At 42.2% G+C, this 27,348-nt stretch overlaps 4 protein-coding genes across 4 annotated transcripts; 2 read left to right on the plus strand and 2 right to left on the minus strand.

The window, feature by feature from the left end:
* On the minus strand, nucleotides 1-3,643 carry LOC144706139 (putative sodium/metabolite cotransporter BASS1, chloroplastic). The gene is made up of 7 exons (XM_078579036.1): nucleotides 3,038-3,643; nucleotides 2,853-2,941; nucleotides 1,895-1,988; nucleotides 1,741-1,774; nucleotides 1,614-1,668; nucleotides 1,456-1,539; nucleotides 1-621 (listed from the first exon to the last, which is right to left on the minus strand). The coding sequence occupies exons 1-7, from the start codon at nucleotides 3,408-3,410 to the stop codon at nucleotides 172-174; spliced, it is 1,179 nt and encodes a 392-aa protein (XP_078435162.1). The 5' UTR covers nucleotides 3,411-3,643; the 3' UTR covers nucleotides 1-171.
* Nucleotides 3,644-3,694: 51 nt separating this feature from the next.
* On the plus strand, nucleotides 3,695-5,792 carry EMB1692 (Ubiquitin carboxyl-terminal hydrolase family protein). The gene has a single exon (XM_078579034.1). It carries the CDS (start codon nucleotides 3,760-3,762, stop codon nucleotides 5,173-5,175), a length of 1,416 nt encoding a protein of 471 aa, XP_078435160.1. The 5' UTR covers nucleotides 3,695-3,759; the 3' UTR covers nucleotides 5,176-5,792.
* Nucleotides 5,793-6,209: 417 nt separating this feature from the next.
* On the minus strand, nucleotides 6,210-7,531 carry LOC144706140 (WRKY transcription factor WRKY24-like). Its single transcript, XM_078579037.1, has 2 exons — nucleotides 7,091-7,531; nucleotides 6,210-6,647 (listed from the first exon to the last, which is right to left on the minus strand). The coding sequence occupies exons 1-2, from the start codon at nucleotides 7,295-7,297 to the stop codon at nucleotides 6,237-6,239; spliced, it is 618 nt and encodes a 205-aa protein (XP_078435163.1). The 5' UTR covers nucleotides 7,298-7,531; the 3' UTR covers nucleotides 6,210-6,236.
* Nucleotides 7,532-24,765: 17,234 nt separating this feature from the next.
* LOC144705627 (WRKY transcription factor WRKY24-like) lies at nucleotides 24,766-26,454 on the plus strand. The gene is made up of 2 exons (XM_078578396.1): nucleotides 24,766-25,046; nucleotides 25,499-26,454. The coding sequence occupies exons 1-2, from the start codon at nucleotides 24,864-24,866 to the stop codon at nucleotides 25,688-25,690; spliced, it is 375 nt and encodes a 124-aa protein (XP_078434522.1). The 5' UTR covers nucleotides 24,766-24,863; the 3' UTR covers nucleotides 25,691-26,454.
* The last annotated feature ends 894 nt before the right edge of the window (nucleotides 26,455-27,348 follow it).

Genomic DNA, 27,348 nt, shown 5'->3' on the forward strand with positions numbered 1-27,348 from the left:
TTGTGAGAACTAAGACCTCAGAGGATGCGCCACCTCTATTTTTAAAGATAATGATCATGTCTTAAGGATGATGTTGAGCAGATGAAGCAACAGTGAGATAAACAACAGCCCTATTTGATATGATGGCTGGAAACAGAAGGTGAGTGAATGAATAAATGGGCAGTGGAGTCATCAGTGTGTTCCCTTGGAGTCCTCAGTAGGGTTGGACCTCCAAACTCCAGCCAGCATGCTGCCTGCAACAGAGTGGCATACACTAGACACAGCACAGGGCACAGCGGCAAGAGGGCTGCTGAGGTGCTGGCCAGCCAATACAACGCCGAGCACTGAGTTCTGCATGCCCACCTCGATTGATATCGTCCTTGCTTCCCGCTCGCCCACGCCCATCGTCCACCGGGACAAGACATACCCAAAGAAGAATCCCGACGCGTGTAGCAACACTGCCGCCACCGCTACCTTCAGCCCTGAGCCCAGTATGGATGCCGCGTTCTGTGCAATGGCACGACCACAGAGCATCGCCACCGTCGCCACGGAGATGAACGGCATAATAGGAGAGATGATCCCCACCAGCCACTTGCAGTACTGATTCAGCCCCGCCCCCAAGACCACTGGTGCCAGCACCACCTACACATGATGATGGCAATTATGATGATGATTGCGATGATGATGATGAGGGAAAGAGGGAAACACCGAGGGTGAAATAATGATGCAGAATACAGAGATAAGACGATGATGACCAAGTAAAAATTGATGAAGACGATGATGATAACATGTGGACTAGGTATGATGGCGGTGGATGGTGATGAGGACTATGATGGTGGTGGCGCTTGACATGAATCAGATAATCCTGGCAGAATACTAGGGTGATGTCGATGACGTTGATGGTGATAGTGGAGACAGCGGAGAATGATGATGTTGAAGATACAGGGAATGACGATGGTGGATGGTGACGATGGCAATGATAATGATGAAGAGGAGATGTCAGATGATGATTAGATTAATGATGATGGTGGTAGTGGTGGTGGTGGGTGCCGTGGCAATGGTGGATGGTGATGATGGCAATGATGATGATGGTGGCGGTGGTGGTGGGTGGCATGGTAATGGTGGATGGTGATGATGGCGATGATGGTGGTGGTGATGACGATAATGGATAACGACGACGACAATGATGATGATGGCAAGAAAAAAGGGAGACGAATATTTGATAAGGATGAGCCAGATGTCAGCGAGTTAAGAAAATGGTGATTAGATGATGACACGGACACTGATGAGGACTAGGATGATTGTAATGAGGTTGTGATAGAACCATGACTATGATTATGAAAAGTATGGTGATGGACGATGCTTAGAATGTTGATGATGATGATGCAAAGCAAGAAGATGGTGAACATAACAATGATCATAAATGGTGACGCCAATGAGGATGACAAATGGATTGTTTCTTCTCTAGGGCAAGACCTGAATGGTTGAGAGGAAGATGCCGACTGGGTCGATGGTCACGTACTGGCCCACAAGCTTGGATGCAAGAAGAGGGGTGATCACCTGGAGGAAATTGAAAGGGAAATTGAGGGGAAATCTTGAAACTCTTGTATTGAATGAAGAACCTATCCTCTTACCACTGATGCAAAGGTGCTCATAGCCGTCATCAAGACTGAGAGGGCAACATTTCCCCTGGAAAATGCAAAACATATCACATTAAAATCTTATTCATCATTATTCAGAAGGGTTTTAAAAGGTATTCACCTTGCCAAGTATGTGACTATGTTGCTAGCAGTTCCTGTTCAAGACATGGGAACATTTCAACCCCTTGTTTTATTGAAGTTAAGTTATTTAAGTATTCACGCTGTCGACACAGTAAAAGAAATGCATTTTTGTGATTTAATTGACGAAAATATACCTCCTGGACAGCAAGATACCAATATTAATCCTGCAGCATAGTATGAAGGCAGCTTGAGGAGTTTTGCCACCATGTATCCAGAAAATGGCATTACCTGCATATTCAGAGGGGTCTTTATTTCATTGGTTTTAAAGGGCGACTGGGAATGTCCCAGTACTTTTAGGTACTTGTGTAGAGAGAATGAAGAAATAGTATTTAACATTGTAATGAGAGGATGATGTAGTTCGTATTTTAAATTCCAAGAGGCTCTAAACAATTTGATTGAGCACAAGGGTTGAACAATGGATCATTGCAGTATCATCTAACATCCCCTTTATGAGATATTTGGTAGTTCTTAGGGGGATATCCATTATAAATCATTTTAATAAAAAATCAAATAAAGCATTTGTTTCGTCGACTAATTTAATCAGGGTTTTGAACACGCAAAGGCTACCCTGGACAGAGAAGATATCATGCAGAGTCTCGTTAATTCCAAAAGATCAGGAAACAAGCGATCACGAAACTTTTTTTTTTTTGAATGAACGATCACCAAACATTTTAATAACCGATTAAGGTAAGCTTTTATTCAAAATTGACGAATTCAATCGAGGTTTGAACCTGCAACGACTACCGTGGACAATACAGATATCATGCTCAGACTCGAGAAAAATGAAACTTTTTTTTGAAAAAGTAAATGAGGCATCACCAACCATTTAAATAGAAATTAAACTAAGATTTTATTTCACAATGGACTTTTTCTTTAGGGTCTTGAACCAGAAACGGCTACCATGGACAGCCAAAATATCATATCCAGACTGGAAAATCTTAGGAATCAAGAAATAAGAGAGATCATTAACCATTTTATCATAATGCATAAGTTACTCTATTGTTTCTAAGGGAAGAAGACAAAATAACGATCGCCAATCACTATTCCAGGCAAAATACTAAGGCAAGGGAGAAGATTGCGAGATCATCAGACCGTGTACTGGAGAACAAACCCGATCAGCAACTCCTTGGGCATCAGCAAAGCGCCTTTCAGATCATCCAACGTGATCGTGATCCCCATCCCTGCATCGCCAACGAAAATCAGAGAACATACTATTCACAATTTCCCGCAAGAAAAGATTCCAGAATCCATCATATCAAAATCAGAGAGCGGCTAACCCAGCATAGTGAGAGTGATGCCGACGATCTGCAACTCCGGCCGGAGAAACTCGAATGCGGACGGTCTAAACAGCGCGATCGCACAAGCCGCGGACACCCAAACCGGAAATCCCAAGGACAAGATCTCCCCCGCCTTGGCGACCGCGCTTCCGATCGAGCTTCCTCCTCCATCATCGCCGGAAGAAAACGCTCCACCGCTGCAACGGCACGAGAGAAACCGAGACGCAGCGCCGATCCTCCGCGAGCTCCTTCCAAACGCGATCGACCTCGCCAAATCACGTCTCGCGAGAATGGCGACGGCCGCCGGCCGCGGAGAAGCGGCGGAGCACGGCGGAAGCGGCGGCGCGAGCGGCGGCCCGCGGAGGGCGATCATCTTCTTCCTCGAAAAACCTCCGCCGTGGGAAGAAACTAGCAACCCGGCGAGTTACTGTGCTATGTGAGTGACGGATGACGCTCTTTCAGCTGGATATTGCGTTTCAGACGGATGACGCGTTTTCAATCGAATGACGGGATTTGGACGGATAACGAGCTTTCGGGCGGATGACGCGCTTTCGAAAGGAAGCCTTGTTTCGGACGGATAACGTGATTTCAGACGGATGCCTTGTCTCTGACGGATGACGCTCTTCCGGACGAGTGACGCGTTTTCGGACGGATGACGCGATTTCGGAGAGATATTTATGCCCCCAATATAAAACCTCAGCGACCTCGCCAAGACCAAATCCATGGCGGCGGTCACGGCGGCGCCGCTGCCTCCTCCGCCGCGAGTCGGCAGTCGGAGCCTCGATCGGCTTCTCCCGATCGCCGCCCCCGCCGTCCTCTTCCGCCGCCGCCGCGCGACTCCCGCGCCGCCGCTGCGCGCGGCGGCGCGGACGAGATGCAGCGCGGCGGCGGGGGCGGCGGGGCCGCGGTGGCGGGCGCTGGACGGCGCGGCGGAGAAGCACCACCGGCTGAGATTCGTGCGCAAGCTGACGAGGCTGCTGCTGGCGAAGCCGCGGCACTTCCTCCCGCTGCGCATCCTCGACCGCCACTGCCGGCGCCGCCCGCTCCGCCTCCCCCGCCGCCGCTCCCTCCTCGCCATGCTCTCCCGCTACCCCACCGTCTTCCGCCTCTTCCATGCGCCCTCCCGTTCTTCCCACTCGCAGCTCCTCCTCGCCGTCGCGCTCACCCCCGCCGCCGCCGCCATCGCGGCGGAGGAAGCCCGCCTCCGCGCCCTCCTCTCCGCCGCCCTCGCCGCCAAGCTCCACCGCCTCCTCATGCTCTCCCCCCTCCGCCGCCCCATCCTCCTCTCCAAGCTCGCCCACCTCGCCCCCGACCTCGGCCTCCCCCCCCAATTCCGCTCCGCCCTCTGCGCCCGCCACCCCGCGCGCTTCCGCGTCGTCCACACCCCCCGCGGCCCCGCCCTCGCCCTCGCCGCCCTCGACCCCGCCCTCGCCGCGCCCCTCCCGCCGCCTCCCGACGACGGCGACGACGCCCCCATCCTCGACCGCCCCCGGAAATTCCCCCGTCTCAAGCTCCGCCGCGGCCTCAACCTCAAGCGCCGCCACCGGGACTTCCTGCTCCAATTCCACCGGTTGCCCGCCCCGTCGCCGTACTCGTTGTCGTCGCCGGAGACGGCGGAGCGGCGGGCCTGCGCCGTGGTGAGGGAAGTGCTGGCCTTGACGACGGAGAGGCGGACGCTGGTCGACCATCTGACGCATTTCAGGAAGGACTGGGGCCTGCCCAACCGGCTGCGCTCCATGCTGGTGCGTCATCCGGAGCTCTTCTACGTGAGCCTCAAAGGGGAGAGGGACTCCGTCTTCCTCGTCGAGGCCTACGACGACCGCGGCCGGCTCCGGGACGCCGACGACCTCTCCCTGCTCAGAGACCGCCTGGCGGCGCTCGTCCAGGAGGGCAAGCAGTTGCGCCGCCACCAGAGGCGCAGCACCGCCTACTGTGACGACGATGACGACGACCACACTGAAGAAGAAGAAGAAGAAGAAGAAGCAGAAGAGCTGGATGAAGAAGACGATCCACTGGAAGAATTGTTCTTGGAGGGGGTTGGAGAGGGCTGGGAGGAATTCGCAGCCGGAGAGGAAGTTGGTTTGGAAGAGGAGATGGAATTCTGGAAACCGTTGGAAGAGGGCGGACAAGTGTGGTAATTTGATTGGGAGTCAGGGGGAGGAAGGGGGGTTGAATGGGTCTGCCACGGCCAAGGGTGTGAGGAATTCACGGCCGGAGAGGAGGTTGGAGTGGTAGGAGAAGACGGAGTTTTGGAAGCCATTGAAAGAGGACGGTCAGGTTTGGTAATTTGATCGGCTGTCAGGGGAGGAAAGGGGGTTGGTTGTGGTTGGCTGCGTGCTTAGTCTTGGGAAGTTTTAAGGGACTTCCATTGTGGAGGGAGTAAGGAATTGCATTCACATCCGGAAAGGAGGTTGGAGTGGGAGGAAACGATGGAGTTTTGGTGGCCATTGAAGGAGGATGGTTAGGTTTGGTAATTCGATTGGGAGTCAGGGGAGTAAGTGGGGGTTGGTGGTGGTCGGCTGCGGGCTCGGTCTTGGGGAGCTTGGAGGGTCTGCCACTGGCAAAGGAGGGGGGAAGGAGGAAAAAGGGAGCTTGAGCCAAGGGGATAGAAAGGGGGAGTTCTCGGCCGTAGGGTGGCATGGCGGGGCTGCCGCAGAGACCCAGCGGCTGCGGGTATGGCATGGAGAGGAACCGATGCAGATGGCCGGGAAGGAAGGATAGATCAAGCTTCCGCTTGAATCGCGTGGCAGCGGCGGCGGCGTCTGCCGGCGGTGGCGCAGCGGCGGCGGCGGCGTTGTTGCAGCCTCTGGAAGCTGGGACCTCGTGGTTGTGCCGGCCCTCGTAGGTCGTTAACACTGACTTGGGGTCGTCGGCTGCCCTCTCTACGTGCTTCCTCACACCGCATCCCAGGCTGGTGCACTTGGAGTAGCTTCTGAACAGGAGGCCCGGTAGGTAATTCAGTGGGTAAAATAAAATAATATGCATGTTGGCATTAATTGAACCCGCACCTGGGGTTGGGGTTCCTGACCACCTTCTGACCGTACTTTCTCCAGCGGTAGCCGTCGTCGAGGACGTCCACCTCGCTCTCTGTTAGAACGACCACTCGGCTCTCGGAGGCACCCCAAACTGGAGCCGCCCGCCTCGGGCCTGCTCGGACAGTCGCGGTCGGCGGACGAGAACGGACGGGCAGTCGCGTCGTCTAGAAAGGGAAGGGCAGTCGCGTCATCGTCGTCCTCGGGGAAATCCCAGAGCTGCTCCATCGTCGTCCTCGCGTCATCGTCATCGAGATGGGCGGTGACGGTGGAGGCGGAGTCGGAGTCGGTGGGGCCGGCGCGGTCTCGGGGTGGCCGTGCTTTCCATTGTAGCGAGTTGCTGTGATAAATCCATGGCGATCCCTCTCCACCAGCTTCTTCACCGGACACTCGGGAAAGGTGCACTTGTAGTAGCTGCGCGGATACTCGCATCCTTTCACTGATTTCTGGCCATACTTCCTCCAGTGGAAGCGGTCGTCGGAGGGCTTCTCCGCGGGGGGAAGCCGCCCGGCCTGACGACCCCTCCGCCTCTCCCCACGGCAGATGGACATATCACCTCCTCCGTCCGCCGACATCGCCTGAGAGAGAATTCGGTTCAAATCACAAGGCTGTCTATCAGTTATTTGATCCTCATTGTCAGAACCATTTCTGTAATCTAATATTTAATTCCTCACAGAAATTCCCGTTATTTCTGCCTCCGTCAAAATTTGCAGAATTTAACAATAGACTTGCGTCTGTTAAATATTTCGAAATATCATCCACAAAAGTCTCAAATTTGATTTTCGAAATTCTTTCTGCGGTTCCGCGGAAATTACGAGAACAGAACGGAATCCATGCACTGTCAGATGATGGCAAGGGACGGGACGGATAACGAGATCTCATCCGTCCGCGAACCTTGAGGATTCAGGAGTGCAAAATGATTTAGAACAACGAATGCAGCAAAAGACCACGACGTCGGGAAATTCAGAAGAGATCTAAACTCCAAAGCCTGGATCGGCGAAGCAGACGATCTCGCACGAACCTGCGAGTGGAGAGGGAGACGCGAATCGCCGATCGTGATCATCGGGTCGTTGAAACCGCCGTTCATCGCCGGAGAAGACAAGGCTTGGTGATATGGAAACGGCGCGATCCAGTCGCCGGCGGCCGATCCGCCGCCATTGCCGGCGGAGGAAGAGCCGCCGAAGTTCCAGGAGGATGTCGTCATCCAGTAGTCGTCTTCTCCGGCCATTTCCGACGGCGGCGAAGCTTCGCAGGCGATGGCGAGGAGGAGAAAATGGCGGAGACGACGAACTGCCTCTGCTTGCTCTTCCGCAACGACAAGCCCTTTTATACGGTCGCTTACTCCACACTATCGGCGAGACAGTTGCTTCGATCCGACCTCTGGTCCGGTCGATCGGGTCGGGCTGGATCTGGCCCTCTACAAAACCAGTTATTTGACTACATTAGTTATTTTGACTTTTTTTTTCAAAATGTAATTCCTTTTAACTTTTATTTAGGCAAATAACTGGTAGACTGTACTTTCATATTATCTAATTGTATTATTTTAAAATTTTGAAATTTTGTAATTCAAAGTTAGTATTATTTTAAAATTTGTATTTTAAAATACAAAATTTAAGAATTTATCTCAAAATACAATTTTGTAGTTGTTTTTGTTATTTCAAAATTTGTATTTTAGTATTAAAATCTCTCTTACCCCGTCCTCAATGGTGAGGTCTTCGGTTTGGAGACTGCACCCCCACAAAATAATGTTTTTATAAGTTAGAAATAATGGGTGAATTAATGAATATAAATGGTTCCAATACTAGATCTGGTCAATTGGTGATTGTATACCCAACCTCATCAATTGGTTATTGGATCGGCCCTAAAACAGATCATCTGTTTTAGGGCCTAGATCGTTTTGAGGACCTGGTTACCAAACCTTCCCCCTCCAAATCTGAACATTCAAAATATTTTTAAACTAACATCTGATCTGATCTGGTTTTTGTAAACCCCCCTAGATTGTGTTGATGCTCTGGTTTTCGTAGGGCCCGCACCTGGACCCCTAAAACCAAGTGAGGGAAGGGAAGAACGTAGAATATGCAAACAGAGAATTATAATACTCTATGATAAATTATCTCTTCTCTCTACTATTCATGGTTATATTTACTTATTATTTTAAAACTATTTATCCCTATTAATTTTTACTAACTCTATGTAGACTATTCTTCGTAGATGTCACACATTATTTATTTATGAAGGAAAATAGATGTCGTGTCTTATATTTTATTACAAAAAGCTTGGGTGTAAGATATAATTATACTATTAGATTGATATTTTCTTATTATCTAAAAAATCTAACCTACCAATCTTGACTTGAGATAATCTTTGAAGTACGGTGTGTGATTTTCAGGCAATAAATGGTGTGTTTTAAAATTTTGAACCACAGAATGATAAACTCAAAATTATGGTGTTAATTTGTTGTTGATATTTGAGATAATCAATAATAGTTTATAAACCTTTACTAATAAACCTTTAAGCATGTGTTCTAAATATTCTTATTCAAATGACACTCAAGAAGGGCATCAAAGTATCTCGATAGGATAACATTATTTAAACTCAAGCAATGAGAGTATGGTAGGTCCCTTGGCCATTAATGTGGAGACACTAAAGGTATATAGGGGATGCTCTTTAGCAGAAATCGTCCACAAATTTATCCATCTGAATCACTGAATGGTAATACGCCAACTTGTCAATAAAGTTGATTCACTTCACTAATGTATAGGTAGGATTGTAGTCTAAGACACCAAAAACATTTTGTCGATGGATTGTTGTACTTTGACAATGGTCTATGCGTTCCTAACAATGGAATTCTAAAGAGTCTTAGTCTGTGTGCATCAACAAATTCATGAAGATGATTGAGTGATCAAGATGAGATTGTCTTCTCTTGGTATAAGAGGGGACCACTCAAGGAAGAAAATATGATGAAGTCCGTGGCAAAGGCAGTGAAATATCAGAGAAGAGTTTTTTTATGATTTCTGAATGCATCAGTCCTAACTCGGTTGACTGATTAGGGGTTGATGGTTGACCATACCTTAAGTTATCCTGCGAGCTTTAAATGCATAAGGGACTATACATGCATAATAATTGATGACATATAGGTTCCTTGAGTAAGTCGATAGACACTCTTTTGTATCTTCTTGAGCACAAGATGTAGCTTGAACCCCACAGTCTTTGTGGATTATGCTCTAACTCACTAATCCTTACATGTGCCCATGGTGGGCCGACTGCCCAACCTAAACCAATCACCATATAGATCCCTAAGCCCCATTCGTGGAAAGGATCAGCATAAGAAATGACTTGTCGATAGTGTTAAAAAAGGTTAATCATTAATAATCTATATGACGATATGATTATTTAAATTGGAAGGTTAAAAAAGGTTGTTGTGCTACTAGAGTCGTGAACCAGAATGATACAATGTCTCGAGGGTCACATGTGAATGGTATTTTAGACATTGAAAGATTTACTTAAAATTGGAGGGTTTTCTGAAAAATACACACTTACCATACAAATGGGAAAGCCCTCAAGAAATTCACCCAAACCAGAATTGTTTAGGGCTCTTCCCCGTCTTGTTCTTTCTCCCCTTAGCATAACCACGAGGGTGGAGCATGAACGAAGCTCCTCCAAGTGAAGGAGGCGATTCGACATGCCATGGACCACATGGTTCAGTCTAGAGGCTGCACACATCAGCAACTCATCATGTCTCAATCAAGGATCCAAGAAACCATGAATGTGATCTGTGTCCAAGTGATTCGATCATTAATTTATTGATTTTCAAAAATTATTTTTCAAGTCGTCCATTGTAGGAATCACCATTCTTTAATCGAGATTAAGGTCCTACAATCCAACATCATACATATCCCTTCTATCTATCAAATAACATTACCTTATTTCCCTTCATCTTATCCTTTTGTTTAATAAGACTATATGCTTCCTCTCTTCACATATTTAAAATTAATATTATCTCATTTCATCATTCTGATAAGCTCATGATTCGTGTGAAATTAGTCATTTCACTAAGATGCATGCAATAATTTTTTTAGTTTATCTTAAGCACTTGATATAGAGTATCATAATAAATGGTTGGTCCACATAAAGTATTGTTTAATCAATGTGAAAATTCATTTTAGTAAGATATGGAATGCTGTGACAGAAAAGTGAGACAATTGAGACAACTAGAGAGAATACCAGAACGATGAAGAATGTCAAGATCTCTTTTTGAAGATCAACAATGTCAAGATCACGATGGATATTATGTGGTCGTCAAGCCAATCACACTTCCGTGTATATTTAAGTTCATTGAATAAATTATTTGCATTCATTATTATTCTGTGTGATGTTTATAATGAAGTCCACGAATACATGCAATGACATAGTGAATTGTGATGAGATCATAATACAGCGATCACTAGTCTTTAAACATGTATTCTAAATATTCCTATTCGAGGATAGTCGAGACGGACATCGAATTATCCGGATAGAATAGCACTAGCTGATCCTACTTATTTGATAAGTATAGCTGATCCTATGGCTATTAGTGTGGCGACACTAAGGACAGATAGTGGGTGCTCTTTTGAGAAAGAGTTCACTGAATTGATCCGTATGAATCCCTGAATGGTATTATACCTAAATGTCAATCAGGTTGATTCAAGTCATGTTTGTATAAGTGATCCATTGACTTGAGACACAAAGGACATCTCGTGAGTGGAAAAATACATTTTGACTATGACTTGGGAGCCTCTAATCATGGGATTCAAATAAGTTATAGATCGGATATAGTAAAAAGCTTACGGAGATGATTGAGTTGTCAAGACGGGATCATCCACCCTCGGTATAAGAGGAGATTGACTCACGGAAGACGATGCAGAAAAATCCCTGGCAAGGGTAGTGAGGATATTGGAGAAGGCATTCTCCGATGATCCCCGTTACACATCAGTACTAATCGAATGACGGATTAGGGTTTGACGTTAAACCATACCCTAAGTCATTTGAGAGTCTCACGCGGATGATGGATTATACATATACGGTAACTGATGATGACAAAGGTTCCATGAGAGAGTTCGAGACTACTCGGTATCTTTTAGAGCACGAGGTGTAGCTTGGCACTCCACGGGCCAGAAAATTAATCTATCGATTAGGTTAAATCGATCCTTATTTAATTAATCTATATGTTGATATAGTTAATTAATAAGGTTGCTCAATAAATCTTATTGGGCCATTAAAGTTATTAATTAGAATGATACATCAGCTTAGAGGGTCAAAGACACAAGGTCATAAGGGCATTGGTGGATATATTTTACTTTGTATGGTTTTTGAGAAAAATCTGAAGTAAAATATAAAGAAGGAAAGGGGTCTCATTTTAAGCACCCATGCAAGCCTGATTTGAGAGCCCTATCCTTTCTTCATTCTCTACATCAACCAAGGAGAGAGTCTCCAAGAAGAGTTGAAGAGGAAGAGGTGGAGATCCAAGCGCCGAGTGATCGCATGGATACTTCTAGAGGCCGAACCCGTGAACGGCTTCGAAACGATCTCAAAGTGAGCATGTCAAGGGTGGAATAAGTTCCCCAAAAAGTCCATTCAATATTTTGTTTTAAAAATTGATTGTGAATCGATTGGCATGCTTCTAAATCCATGGAACATGTTTTCCATGGACGAACCAAGGCACCGAACCCAACAGATTAAGGGTAGAGAAAGGTGACAGATCTGAAACTAATACTCTATTAGAAATGTTCTAATAATTTTTATAGGTTTTTGGTGTTATCTAATCCAACCCAGAAGTAGTTTTGATTAAATGACTCACAAGAGGGCTTGTATATTCTGTCCCAGTGAGACATTTTGCAATGAGCTCATGAGAATCATAATAGACAAGAAGAAATCTTTACTAAATTCATAGTTTTATGCAAGTTTATCTCTAGCTGCCTTCTTTCATGCTAGTTAACCACTATTGGAGACAAAACTCAAGCTTCATGTCTCTTCCAGTTACAACTGACATGATCCATTGATTTGAAGTTCTTGTGCCTCATTCAATCCAACCATGTCATGGCAAATGTTTTAGTTGACTTCCCATGTGCCTGCAAAAAATCCTCAATGGAACCAATAATTGGTCTAGCATCTGATATTTGACAAACGTTTAAAACATGTGTTTCATATTATGAAATCCATTTAAATGAAAGTTCATTGCAAGCAGTTCTGTGAAAATATGACATGGTTGGATTGAATGAGGCACAAGAACTTCAAATCAATGGATCATGTCAGTTGTAACTGGAAGAGACATGAAGCTTGAGTTTTGTCTCCAATAGTGGTTAACTAGCATGAAAGAAGGCAGCTAGAGATAAACTTGCATAAAAAAGTAAGGAAGAAGCAATCAAAATAATTTTATTTTTTGTCCAAGATTAATAAAAACTAGATTAACAAAGATAAATGTACAGAAATAATGATAATATTAAAAAGTAATAATAAATTAAGAGTGAAATTAAGCGGGAAAAATTAAAGATGAATTAGCACTCAGAAAAATAATTACTTTGAAGATATTTCGGTCAACAAAAACAATTTGGTACATAAATAGATTTTTTAAATACATAATATTTAGAAAAAACAAATTAGCACTCAGAAACAAATAAATTTATCGCTACAATAAAAAAATTGGTTCATAAATAGCCTTTTTTAATATGTAATATTTTTTAAAATTGAATAATATTTTTTTCCAATGTTAAAAGTGGATGATATTGATAAATATATATTAACAAATAAAAAAAACATTTGCAGTAGTTTATTTATGTGCATTAAAAATTTGATAACTAAATATCTTAACAGTCAAATTAGAAGTCAACATACAACTTCGTATCAGAATATGTTGCACGAGTAAAATGAGCCGGAAACCAAAGGCCTTGGACAACTATATTTCAAGTTACTTGAAATAATATGACTAAATATATATACTAATAATAATAAATTTAGAAGAAGATAGTGAATCACATAAAAAAATTCAATTCTGCAATAGTAACAATAAATAACCAATGTTCATGTTCATACAAAAAAAAATAAAAAATAAAAATAAAATTAAATAGATGGAAGTAAAACTTATCGGTTGGATAAATTTAGTTAGGAAAAAACAGAAACAAAATTGAAATATACAATGGATCAGCAGCTCAAATGTTAAATTCATAATAAAGAAATCGTATGCTGATAAAAATTCTTCAAATACAGTAAAAGGGTTAATGAGACAACAACAATTCTAAAATTTACATATATTAGAAAAAAGGAAAAATAAAAATAAAAATAAAAACTGTTGAAATATATATTAGAAAAAAGAACAATCATTTTTTACAATCTAATCAATGGACAAAACTGTCGAATAAAAATCTAAAGTGCCAAACATAAAATTTTAAATAGTTTACTAGAAATTTATAAAAAATTCTTAATTGAAATCTGTTACGTGAGCAAATGACCTTAGAAAAAATTTCAATTGATTAAAGAAAACCAAATCAGTCCAAACAAAGATACATTTACAGTGGAAACGACTTGAACTAAATAATCCAAATAATTTGAACTACTTGAACTAAACGTTGTTTCATTTTTCCACCTTTTACTACCTAAAAATATGCCTAAATTAAAGATTAAATATCTTCACCCTCAAGCAGAACATTAAAATTACTATACTTGAATGAATCAAAAATTTAGATGAAAATTTTATTGGAAATGTGTTACAACACTAAACATGGCTTAAAGGACCTTTTTATTACAAACATCAGTGCAGTTACTTTACCAAACACTGTTAATTGTTAAAACACAAATCAGGAAGAAAATTGAGAAATTTTGCATTCACAGAACTGAACCCACATGTTCAAGAACAAATAAATACCATTACAAAATAAATGGATAAAATAGCATTAAAACTAAAGCCGAGTACCCAAGAGGAAAGTTGACCAGACAAACTACAATTCAAAAAGAAACAGATAGTATTGAAATCCTTTCACCTACATAATCAGAAAGAAAGGAGATCTCTAAAAAATGATACCGGGAAGAAACTATTAACACCTTACATAAACAGAACTGAACATACAAGAATAAGAACAAATAAATCATGCACAGATTAAAAAGATGAAACGAGCATGCGCACGCAACTCAATTCATCGGACGAAAATGGATGAGAGAAAATCGCACTAAAAAAAAAAGAAAAAGTGTTCTGAACATATTTTGGATGAAAGCTCAATTCTGCACGGGTAGATGCAAATAATTGAAAACATCTTGCTTTTGAACTACTAAATAACGCCTGAAATGGATGATTACTATCTTAAAAAACAAGCAGATCATTCAAAAGATTTCATTCGGTTAAGTTAAAATTATATATTAACTGATGAATAGCAATGTGCTGAATGAGTAGAAACACCAGTGCCTTAAACAAGAGCCGTCTTTATAACAAACGCCCGTGCAGTTACTTTGCCAAACACAGTGCCTCAAACAAGAGCCTTTTTTATAGCAAACACCAGCGCAGTTACTTTACCAAACACTGTTAATCTTTAAAACAAAAGTCATCAGGAAGAAAATAGAGACATTTTACACTTGCAGAACTGAAACCACATGTGCAAGAACAAATAAATACCGGTACAAAAATAAAACGATAAAATAGCATTAAAATGAAAACCGAGTACCAAAGAGGAAAGTTGACGTGAGAAACTACGACTCTAAAACTATGACTTTAATCGTATTGATGATGAAAACCACAACTGGCACGAATAAATAAAAATCTAAACTGAAAACGACTAAAATTAAATATTAAATATCTTGAAATGATAAAAATAACATTAACAGTAAAACGGGAAACTTCTAAGATCAATTAGAGAAAAGTTTTTTGGGATCATAACGTTAAATTAGCGCGGCAATAAAAAGGAAATCGTGACAGAGCAATTATTGAATCTCTCAAAGAGAAACAAAGAAATGTTGGTGCATAAAAAACTAGCAAAATATTTGTATTAAAAAAACCTCCAACAGAACGGAAACGATGCAATCTTGAAATACATTATTAGAAGAATTAGAATTGTGAATTAAATTTCATATTTGAGGCCTATTTTGCGAGTAAACAAAACCAGCAGTACGTAAAAACACATTTAAAAAAACAGTAAAGATAAACTAAGTCGATACATTTTATTTCATTGTTTATGAGTTACAATCAGATCACATGCTGGAACCTTATAAAAATAGATATCTCTAAAATGAAACTTTTTGGCGCTTCATGGCCCACCCAATAGAAGTAGGTGCAAGAGTAGAACCTGTTCTGATGTCAGCAAGCTGCCCTTTGTCCACTTTATCTCACCCTTATTTTCAATGTCACCCATGGTCCCCAGCAGCAGAGCCATGTCACACCTGAAGTTTTAGAAAAATACTAACACAGTTATATGCATGAAAAGTACAAGCATGAGCATTATAATGCCAAATCGTGGAGCTCTTTCATTATAAACTTTGAAGAGACAGCAATATATGGTAGATAGAATTGCTGTGTTCCCTCTTCCTTGTAGAGAGAGAGAGAGAGAGAGAGAGAGAGAGAGAGAGAGAGAGAGAGAGAGAGAGAGAGAGAGAGAGAGAGAGAGAGAGAGACCATAACCTAAGAACTAGGCCCAAGAACTACGCCCAAGAGTGAAACCCATCTTGGAGCTGAGACGCTGTTTTGGGCCCGATCCCATCCTCTTTTTCCATCTTTCTCTCCCTCTTCCTCTCTTCCTTGCTCTCTCCTTCCAATTCTTCAACCATACTTGCCTCAATTTTTTTATTATTTTTCCCCCCCCTTGACCCTTCCACTCTTACTCTATTTTTTCACTCTATCATACTCCACATCATTCACAATGACATCAAGCAAAGGGAAAGGAAAATCTATCACTCTTTCAAAGAAAATTCTTTTGGAAAGTAAGAAGTATACCTCTCAATGGCTTTCATTTCTTCTCAATTTTTGCCCAATATCTGATATTTTACACTCGGAACTGCTGATGATGTCAGGTTACTTTATTCAGAAAAATATAACAACATGATATGCACACATATAAATAACAAATAAAGGCGAATCTTTTTTCAGCATGATATGCAATCATTAAACTTTTCCCAACAATGAGAGGCTGCGACCGGGCAACAATTTTGAGCTTCATGTTCCATTCTCAATACATATAAAAAGAAATTTTGAAAGAAATTCAATATATAAAAAATGAGATAAATGTTCTATTTAGTGTGCTTTCAGACCCATCCGCTTAATCATCGCTATTCCCTTAGCAAAGCCCTTGAATTTTCCTTGGATCATCCACTTACCTTAGGAACCTAAAGGCATGGCATGAAGTGTTAGTAGTACCAACAACACCTCCAGGTATGAATATCCCCGTGAGATACTAGTACAACCATGATCAAGTCCCTTGAGGTTTTAGAAAGAGCTGGTGGTCATGAGGAGTGAAGCCTACTTCTCGCAGGTATGATACTATAATCCAGGAGGTGATCAAACATTTTTTCCTCTCTAGGTGACTCTCTCACACGTGGTTGCTAATTAGTGCTTGGGGTTCCCCACTAACCTTCCTCCTACCTGAAAGTAAAAAATGGTCATTCTTCTCCTTTTTTTCGAGCACAAAATATCAAACGTGTGTCAACAGAATATGGCCGTGAGGATACAATAGCAGGTCTCTATGGGTAAAGAGGGAAGAGAAAGGTGGAATGACACAAGAGAGGGGTAGTAGGTGGATAACAAGTGATGTAATACGTTGACAGCCGGGATGGACGGCACGTATGACGTCACAACAATGCACAGAAAGTATTATTAATGGCGACTAATTATGCTATTTAGAAAACTCTAATGAGCAAGAAGGACAGTCCAACCAAGGTGAACAATACAATACGTCCTCGAATAGATTAATAGATCAAGTAGACTCTAGATGACCCTCGGGATCCACGAGCAAATCTACGACGAAGAGGCGTTCTACGGCCCGTCGGAGTTAAACCTTTAATATCAACAACCTAATCGTCAATCGCAAGAAATCCCTACCTCTCGACAATGGTGACTATCCTATCCAATCTTAATAAAGGTCGGCAGAGGAAAACGATAGTGGACGACGGCACTGGAGAATGTAATAATACTGAAAAATAAGGGGAAGTCGAAGGTAGAACCTGGCCTACGCGTCCCGAAGATTCTTGTCAAAGACGATGCGTAACGACGAAGACGGGTATGATTGGTGGCGATAGGACAGTGTTGGCTCAATGCTTGGCGTTGCTGAAAGTCTTGCAACAGCACCGTAGGGCGCCGACAATAGGGGCGCGCGGGCAGGGTTGGGCGCAGCCAAGGGGGAGCATGGCCTATGCGAGCGCGCGGGCAAGAAGTGCGCGGCCGGGGTCGCGCCGTTGGCACGGGCGTGTGGGCGGCGTTGTCTGCAGCCAAGGGGCGGCGTGTTTGGCGCGAGCGCGTGGTCCAGTTGTGCGCGAACGAGGGCAGCGCCATCAGCATGGGTGCGCAGGCGTGGCTGAGCGTGGCCGAGGGGCGTGAGTCAGCCTGAGCGCGCGGGCAAGGCGCAGCGCGGCTGAAGAGCGGCGCAGCTGAGCGAACGCGTGGGCAGGAATGGGCGCGGCTGAAGGCTGGGCGGCGAGGCTGAGGGCTGCGTGGTTGGCGAGCGTTGATTCCCGTCGATGGAGAGGCAGAGGATCGAATTCCTGGTCTTCTTGCGTGGTTCTTGATGAATAACCACCAAGAATATCAATTCTTGAAAACTACTCCAAGAAACAACAAACCTTGAACTGTTGTCGAGCGAACGTAACACGGAGTGATCTCAACGTGTAACGGCTTGACGACGACGAACACGATCTCCATGATCTACTCTACAATGTCTAACTATCTCTCTCAACAACGAAAAGAAGGAAAGAAAGGAACAAGAACATTCAGATTTCAAATTTCTCAAGTCTGTCTATCACTTGGGCATGCATGCCATCCCCTTATATAGGGAGGGATGGGTGCCAAGTGGTCATTCGTGGAGGAGGAAACCGTCACAAGACGAGGTCCTCCTCTTTACAAACATTACATTTGACGAAAAGGAAATAACGGACAAGGCCCAAGACAGTGGCCCAATCCAATTGTTCATAAAATTACAACTAAACCAAATAATGAAGAAAACTTATGAATCATCATGCCGAATACTTGAATCCAGCGTCGCGGACAATGGCACGAGCTGCTCGGTGTGGTACAGCTCGTTTTGTGTCAGTGTCGGTGCGATGGTCCCCCCCCCCATCAACAAGAAATGAAAGATGAACAAAGGGCACATATTAGATAGCCTACTCCCAAGATAGAAGAATGCAAAGAAGAGGTAAACAACAAGGAGGAGATGATATTTCACTATCAATAGTGCAGAAATATTCTCAAACTACCCAATGAAGGTGTGTACAACACATCAGACAAGGGAAGATGTTGATGAACAAATCACGTTGATGTCCTCGGAGCAATAAATAAAAACTTACAACAAGCCCCAACGATTCTTTTTCTTTTGTTCCTCGGATTTTTTTGCTATTGAGGACTCCCATATTTTATTATTTTCTTTTTTTTCTTACTTTTTGCTAATCAGAGTTCTTGCTTTTTCCCTTTTTTGGCTTTGCTTGCTCGCTTTTTTTGCTTGCTTACTTTTTTTTATTTTCTCCCTTTTGCTTTTTTTTGCTTTTTTTTAAAGGGGTCGAATGAAAAATTAAAAACAATCAATCCTACTAAAACAAAGTAAACATCACACGAATAATATCCGTAACATGAACGACATGTCTCCCAAAATAACAAGGGATGATAGATAACTAAAAAGTGATAACAGCTCATCCCAATTCAAAGCGGGAATAGTGGGTGATAATTGCAGAAAATGAAGGATGGAAAATAATAGAACAAAGAGCAAAAGAAGGAAAATATAATAACAGAGACGGAGGAAAAGAAAAGATATTAAAAGATAATATGCAAAAAAATTTGAAAACAATCCATCCTATTTTGAAAATTACTTTAAAATCTTTTTTTGTTGCAGTTGTACCCCTTTTTTGATTTAAATATTCAAATCTCCTTTAATTAAATTCCGAACAAATTCCATAGATTTCTTGAAAATGTTGAAAACTTATATTCAATAACCACATTAATTAACAATAGAAATCATTAATTTTAGACATGGCATTATCATTTTAGTATAGTAATTCAAAGCTCAAATGGATTGCGCAAAATGAATAGTGTAACAGATAAATAAGTAAAAAGCAGATGATTAAAATTAGTTAATTCCTCAAATAAATTGCCCAAAATTTCAATGGATTTCCAAGAAAATGTGGAAAATTCATTATTAAATCCCCGCATTAATTAAGAATATAACTTATTTTTATACATCCCATTATCATCTTATTATAGTATTTCTAAGCTTAAATAAGTTGCATGAAATGAATTATTTAACAGATAATTAGGATAAAGTCAGACTTTTATATCCCATTTATCCTTTGATTAAATTCCCAAACAATGCAATAAAATTCCAGAGAAATGTACAAATTTTATTTTTTGAACCCCAGATTTGTCAACAATAAAAATATTTTTTAAAGAAGCCATTATCAAATTAAATGGGGTTATTCCAAGCTTAAATAAATTGCCTGAGATTCATAATTTCACAGATATATATCTGCTTTTCTCTGCGTGTAAAATTGAAATGGCTAAATATCACAAACCCTTTGAAATGTCCATAGGATTAGAAGGAAATCATCAAAGGTGTCGTTCATCTATCACATCAAAGGTGGACGAGAAAATAGGCAGCATTCCTTCGGAATGTGGGACAAAATAATGATGTAGAGCTCACTCAGCCGTCCAGACAGCACGCTCAAAATCATCTTCACCATGGTGCAGAAAGGCAGTGTTTAAATCATGTAGATCCTTAAGGAAGTCACGTAGAGATGTTCAAGTGTCCAGCCTCTAGATTTATCCATGCAATTATCAACATATTGAATTTCCCTTATTCTGATGAATTGGAATGAAAGAGAATAGTTAGAGGGGGGAGAATGAAGCAGAAGTACACAGATAGGGGGAGGAAGAGTTAGAAAAGAGGGAGATGGTGGGAGAGAGATAATGAGTGAGCAAGGGACAAGAAATTGATGGAGATAGAGGCTGACAAAGCAAGACATTACGATATGTTAAAATTTATTAAAATATGGATTGAATTTATCAATTGGTGATAAGCTCGATTTTAGTGGTTTTTACTGGTTAATTACTGGTTAATTGTGTGAGGATTGAGCTTATGCAACAATATTTATAACCTCACAGCCTTAGGGCGAGTAAGGTGTCGTCCCACAGAGAGCCGATAAATCAGTAGTAATTTCTTTTCAATTCAGTTTGTATTTTTAAACCTCTATATTTAAGTATAAAGCTCTGGTCAATGATCTTCAGTACAAACGACAGTTTTCTTTAAAAGTCTCAGTCCAGCAAATCTTCAGTAAGGATTTCCTTTACTGAGGATATGCCTTTGCCCCTTTGAGGCAATTTCACAAACACCCAGCGGGTGTTTGTGCACACGCGTGCACCTGCGCAAGGGCGCAGCCTGCACGCAGGCGGGCCTCGCTTGTGAGCAGCGCGGCGCCTGCGCGTGGCTGCTGCTGGCGGCGTGTGCGCGTAGGCAGCTGCTGCGCGCGGGCGTGCCTGCGCGCGACGCTGCTGCAAGCGGCGGTTGCAGGCGGGCAGCTGCTGCGCGCGGGCGTGCCTGCACACTATGCTGTTGCAGGCGGCGTTTGCGTGCGGGCAGTTGCTGCGCACGCAGCGCTGCTAGCAGCTTGAGCTGCTGGCGACCTAGGCTGAGGCCTGGGTCGCTGGCAGTTTGGCTGCTGGCTGCGTATGAGAATTCCTAGTATAAATTCAGTAGAGAATTGTAGATTTTTTTGGGAAAACAAGGAGGACGAATTGAACAACCAAAAACTTCAGATTCACTAAAACATAAACAACTCTGGTTGGAGAATGCTGAAGAACCTTGCAGGGTGCTTCAAGCCCAACCGAGATTGTCCAAGAGGGAGAAGAATACAATTTCTGAACCCGACTCAATCACACCAACCTTGTGTCACGTCCCTTCCGGCTAGTTGGTGATCTTCTTGCTCAGATATGCTTCAGCTTGCTTCTCCTCCCAGCTCCAATGCTCATCAGCCCTTGGAGGGTCTGCAGAACTCCTTCTTCTCCAAGCCCTAGCCTCTTTGGAGAGAAATTCTGGACAACCTACAATGAGCCCTTAAGAGGCTATTTATAGGTTTCTCTTAAACATGCTTAATGGAGAAATTAGGGCTTTTCTTCTTCTTGATTTTCGCCAGCTCTTCTTGATCAACTTCATTTCTCTTTGAATGCTTAATCCATATCTGAACTTATTAATCAAACACGTGAGTTCTAATCCACTTGATTCAAAGAATCAAGTGGGGTTAGTAAGTTGGAAAATAATGCATATGAACGATAACCAATATGGATTAAGTGGATGCAATTGATGCTTTAATGCTCAAGAAACTCTTAATATTTGATGACATATTGAGAGTCATCAATTGGCCAGCGAAAATTCATTGAAATTAAATCGGAAAGACAGTAATCTAGAATGTTCAAAAATATATGTCAATGAAATTTAATCTTTTCGAACGTTCTAGATTTCTGTCTTTCTGATTTTAGTTTCACTGAATTTTCTATGGTCAATTGATAAAATTATTCCATACGTTCTCTTACTCTGTATATCTATCTATACAGAGTAAGAGAATGGTAATGAATCAAATGTAGCAATAGGGAAAGGATGCAAAAAATGAGAGAGTGAGAATGAAAAGATTTTGAGACCTGGAGATTTAGAGACAGAGAGCGAGAGATCAAAAGATTTTGAGACGTGGAGAGAGATAGAGTGTGAGATAACGAGAAAACGAGGGATTGAGTGATTAAGAGAAACACAGAGTGAGAAAATGAAAGGATGAGTGATAACACCCTGATTTCGGTCTTTATTTCATGTTATTAGCATGATTTATGCATTTAAAAGGCTTAAAATTGGGTTGTTATCATATATTTACACGAAAATAATGTTTTCAAGTAATTTCTGATTTTCCCTAATTTTCTGTTAATTATATGAATTTGTAAGGATTTATTGAAGCTCGAAATAATTATTTTTGGATGAAAATGGCACATTAAAAATTTTATTTCGAAATTTATCAACATGGGAATTAATCAGGGAATTTTCTAGAATTTTCTAGAATTTTTTACGATTTTTTAGGAATTTTATGGGATTTATTTCAAGAAGAAATGCATTTATTCTATTAAAAAAAGGCATATTTATAAGAGAAAAAATGTATTTATGCAATTTCTAGACTTTTCGTGACCTTTTTGCAACGTTTCGTTACAAAAGACCCTGAAAACAGCTTTCGGTCGCCATGGTAGGCGTAAAGATCCAATTTAAAATCATTCAGGGTTTATTTGCAATTGCATTATTAATTTTAGAGAAAATCGTAGGAGAGAGAGTGCCGAAAGGACATATATACAAATACCTCTGGGCGGCGTCATATATCAATAATCTGTTTTATGAAGGGCTTCGTTGAAAACGCGCGCCAGTGCCTTCCACCGCGTCGACGTGGCAAAATCATAGCCGTTGGATTAAAATCCAACGGATATGAGATGTGCGCTACACGCAGGAGGTAAGTACATCGCCTGTGCAACGCATACAACGCGTGTGCACGGGTGGTGACGTGGCGACAGTTTAATGGATAAGGTATAAAGAAACGCACCGGTACGTGCGTAGCGATGCATATGCAAATCCCGCTTTTCGATTTTTCTTTTGTTTTTCTTTTTTTCGCAGGTGGGGTACGTGTCGCGATGAGAGAGAGCCCGCCAAATGCGGCAACCAATAGGCTGCCGACACGTCATTGCGTGAACTAAGAAATAAATCAATTTTAATCCAATGGTTAAAATTGGTTAAAATTGATTTATTAATAACATTTGATCCTGAAGTCCGATTGAGATGATTTTTTATGGATTTGCTCGTCTTGATCCCCTCTTTCTATCTGTACAGTTGGATCATTCAGATCTATCCTACATTGATAGATAAATATTAATTACTAAACGGGGGTAAAATAGTGATTTCCACCATGTAACCTAGGTATAAAAGCTGAATTTCGAGAGGAGGGGCTCATTCTTGATGGTTCTCTATCACAGCTGCAAGACAGAGAGGAGTCCCACCCTGGATCAAGTTATCTGGTACTTTTTCCTTGATTGTATTTGGATTTGTGCATTTTGAATGAGATTAGTTCAATTTCTTGTTTCTTCTTCTTGGTTTTGATCTGAAATTCTAAATCGCTTGGCTTCAGCGGCATGTACAAGCCCTGATTAGGATTGAGAGGAGAATTTGAGGGATTCAACTAAGCATTCAACTGCATTCCAAAGAAAAACTCTAAAAGAATTAGTTTTAATTCTTAGGAGATTAAATTACCCCCATTTCAGTTCTGAATTATCAAAGTTGCAAAAACAAACCAAACTCAAATTAAAAATTCCCTTTTAACCTCTCTAATTGACCTCTTGGATCCTTTTATTAGGATCAAATAAGCCATTTTAGAGCTCCATATTTCTTCTATTCATCTCAACTCTTCTACCCCCCTTTCTAAATTCTCATCTAATTAGGGTGACTTGATCCTCATTGAAGATCAAATTCAGTTTAATCAGAGTGAAACGACCAATACAATCACCAAATTGAATTCCTTACTAGCTTCCCTTGGACGACACTCGTACTTATCACTATACGTCTTAAGTGGAGTTCTTATAAATTTTATTGCATAAGCCAAAATCCAAAACGACAAGGGCTAAAAATTGCATAGTTTTTACCCCTATTTTCGGCTTATCAATGAGATATTGATAAAGATTCGAGAATCAAATAAGCAGCGACTGTAAGATTCAGAGAGATATAGAGTGAGAGAATGAGACATTGAAAGACTGAGAGAGCTATTGAGTGAGAATGATAGAAACGATGAGAGATCAAGAGAGTCAGAATGTGAAAAATCAAAGCAGAATTATACATACCTCAACCGTCTTCGAGCTGTCCGTCGGGGAAACGATCTTTGACGATTAGGACAGGAGCGAAGGACGTCAGTGAAGCGAATGCCGACGACAAGGACAGGAGAAGTGGCACAGAAACAGAGCCGGTGAGTCACCAAGGTCACCAAAGGGGGTGGAGGAGGGGGGGGGGCAGATAGCCAGAGACAAGTCAGCTGCTACACTAGTCAGCGCCGGCCTTGTTTGTTCTTTCAACCCGAGTCAACATTGCCCCCCAAACGAGTCAACGGAGCGTTCTATTTTAACAAACCTTCAAAATATAAAAAATATAAAACGGCTTTTTTTTCGTCCGGGACGAGGGACGGCACGGTTTTCTCCCGGACGGGGCAGAAATTTATCCCGGGACGACTGGACGGGGCGGTTTTTGTACCGTCGGACGAGAAAAATCGTCCATCCCCCTCCCTGCACTGAAGCAATACATCGGAAGGCACGAAATTCGTCCCATCCCGTCCACCGTCCACGTTGGGGACGATCCGGCACTATAATTATACAGTTAGATTATGATTTTAATGATATATTTTCCCGCCAATTAATATCATATCATAATTTGAAAACGTCATTTTACTGTTTTTAGAAATCCTCATTGTAGTTGATTCCTCAACGGTCCGACCCGATCGACCGTATCAGAGAACGGATCGAAGCAACTTGGTCTCGCTTATAGCGTAAGCGACCGTCGAAATTGGCCGGCAAAAATGACCCCTGGATGACGACATCCTCCTGGAACTTCGGCGGCTCTTCCTCCGCCGGCAATGGCGGCGGATCGGCCGCCGGCGACTGGATCGCGCCGTTTCCATATCACCAAGCCTTGTCTTCTCCGGCGATGAACGGCGGTTTCAACGACCCGATGATCACGATCGGCGATTCGCGTCTCCCTCTCCACTCGCAGGTTCGTGCGAGATCGTCTGCTTCGCCGATCCAGGCTTTGGAGTTTAGATCTCTTCTGAATTTCCCGACGTCGTGGTCTTTTGCTGCATTCGTTGTTCTAAATCATTTTGCACTCCTGAATCCTCAAGGTTCGCGGACGGATGAGATCTCGTTATCCGTCCCGTCCCTTGCCATCATCTGACAATGCATGGTATCCGTTCTGTTCTCGTCCGTCGTCGAATGCGAGGACACCGCAATTTCCGCGGAACCGTAGAAAGATTTTCGACAATCAAATGGCAGATTTTTGCGGATGATATTTCAAAATTTTACGGACGCAAGCCTATTGTTAAATTCTACGAAATCGGCGGCTGAATTAACGGGAATTTCTGTGAGAAATAAGCATTAAAGAAGTGGTTCTGACACTGAAGATCAAATAACTGATAGATAGCCTTGTGATTTGGACTGAATTCTCAGGCGACGTCGACGGACGGAGGAGGTAAGATGTCCATCTGTTGTGGGGCCAGGCCGAGGGGTCGTCAGGCTGAGCGGCTTCCCTCGTCGGAGAGGCCCTCCGAAGACCACTTCCACTGGAGAAAGTACGGCCAGAAATCAGTGAAAGGGTGCGAGTATCCACGCAGTTACTACAAATGCATCTTTCCCAGGTGAAGATGGTGGAGAGGGATCGTGATGGAATTATCACAGCAATTTTCTACAATGGAAAGCACGGCCATCCCGAGAACACGCCTGCCCCCACCGACTCCGACTCTGCCACCGCCCATCTCGACGACCCGCTCTCCGTGGCCGAGATGCAGCTCGGTGTGGACCTCTCGGCTGCCCTTCCCTTTCTAGACAAAGACAATGGGATAAGGAAAGAGGACGACGACGGCGACCACGACTGTCTGAGCAGACCCACCCGAGGAGGGCTCCATTTTGGGGTGCCTCCGAGAGCGTCCCAAGCGTCGTCGGTCACATCACACGTCACCATGACGGAAACGTGATGGATGACTGTGACGGTGACTGGTTTAGGGGAATGTGACAGGGATGGTGACAGTGATGAGGAGGGCGTGACAGTGATGTGACAGTGACGGGTGCCCTGGACGTATGACGTGACGGAACGGCCGCCACGGATCATATTTTAAAAATATGATTTTTAAACATTTCGATTTCTGTATTTTTAAATATGTTCTTTTTGCGCCTCCAACAGCAAACGACCCCGCCTTTGGTACAAAACCAGTACGTTGGTGTACATTCTTTATTGTCATAATTGTCATTGAAACATATTAAGAAGGCATTGTATAATGCTGTTTCCAGGCCCCATTATATTGTTAATATGAAGGCTATCTGATATGATCCCGCATGGGGACCAGATCTGGCATTGTTGTAATGGTTCTACATTGTAAACCTGGAGATTCAATAGAACACAAAGACTTCAATTCGGAGAGATATATTAGTATAAGGCAGGGAGAGAGACAGAGATTCCGGGGGGCGGAGGAAAGTACGAGAATGGTAAGGGGATGACTAATGGAGGCAAATTACGTAATTATTTTTAATTGTCGTTGTAATTTTAATTTGCCTACAATCAAATAAATTTATCAAATTTAGAAACTTACTCAAATATGTATAAGAGAGAATAAGGTTATTTCCACAGAGACTGGCCTTTAGGTGTATATCCAATAGTTGAGTTGTTAGTTAAGAAAAAATAGTAATAATACTAAAGATAATAAGAATGAGAATAGATAAGTAATGAGTAAGTAGAGAGAATATTAGTTTAATAAGATAAGTATAGAAGAGAGACTATCTGAGATTATATGTATATATATACGTATTAGAGATACTAAGAATAATAAAGAATTGAAGAGGTTAGATATTATATTTAAGATGATAGTAATATAACTAGGGAACTACTATAGAGTACTTAATATCTGTAATTAGTAATGAGATGGGAAGGATTTAGATAGGAAGAATTTGTAATTATCTAATCATAGTATACTAAGTATAAGTATAAGTATAGAAAAATATTAAGGAGTAAGGAGGGAGTAGTAGAAATTAATTTTTTATGTCAGTAAAGTATTTCTTATATAGTTAGAATAGAAGTTAGTGTACCCGTTCGAGTAGTTTTTATATTTTTATTTATAGTTAATTTTATGGCGTAGAATGGGTTATTTAGTCGAACACCTCCAAGGTGTTCAACCAAATGCGCTAGACTGGGTCGAGAAAGGATTATATATAGTTTATATAATGTTTAGATGATTTTTTATGTATTCTATATAGTTTTGCATTTGATTTAAGGAAATAAGGGTAGATTTAGTCGAACACCCAAGAGT

This window comes from Wolffia australiana, chromosome 7, assembly GCF_029677425.1.
Source record: "Wolffia australiana isolate 7733 chromosome 7, ASM2967742v1".
NCBI classification, from domain to species: domain Eukaryota; kingdom Viridiplantae; phylum Streptophyta; class Magnoliopsida; order Alismatales; family Araceae; genus Wolffia; species Wolffia australiana.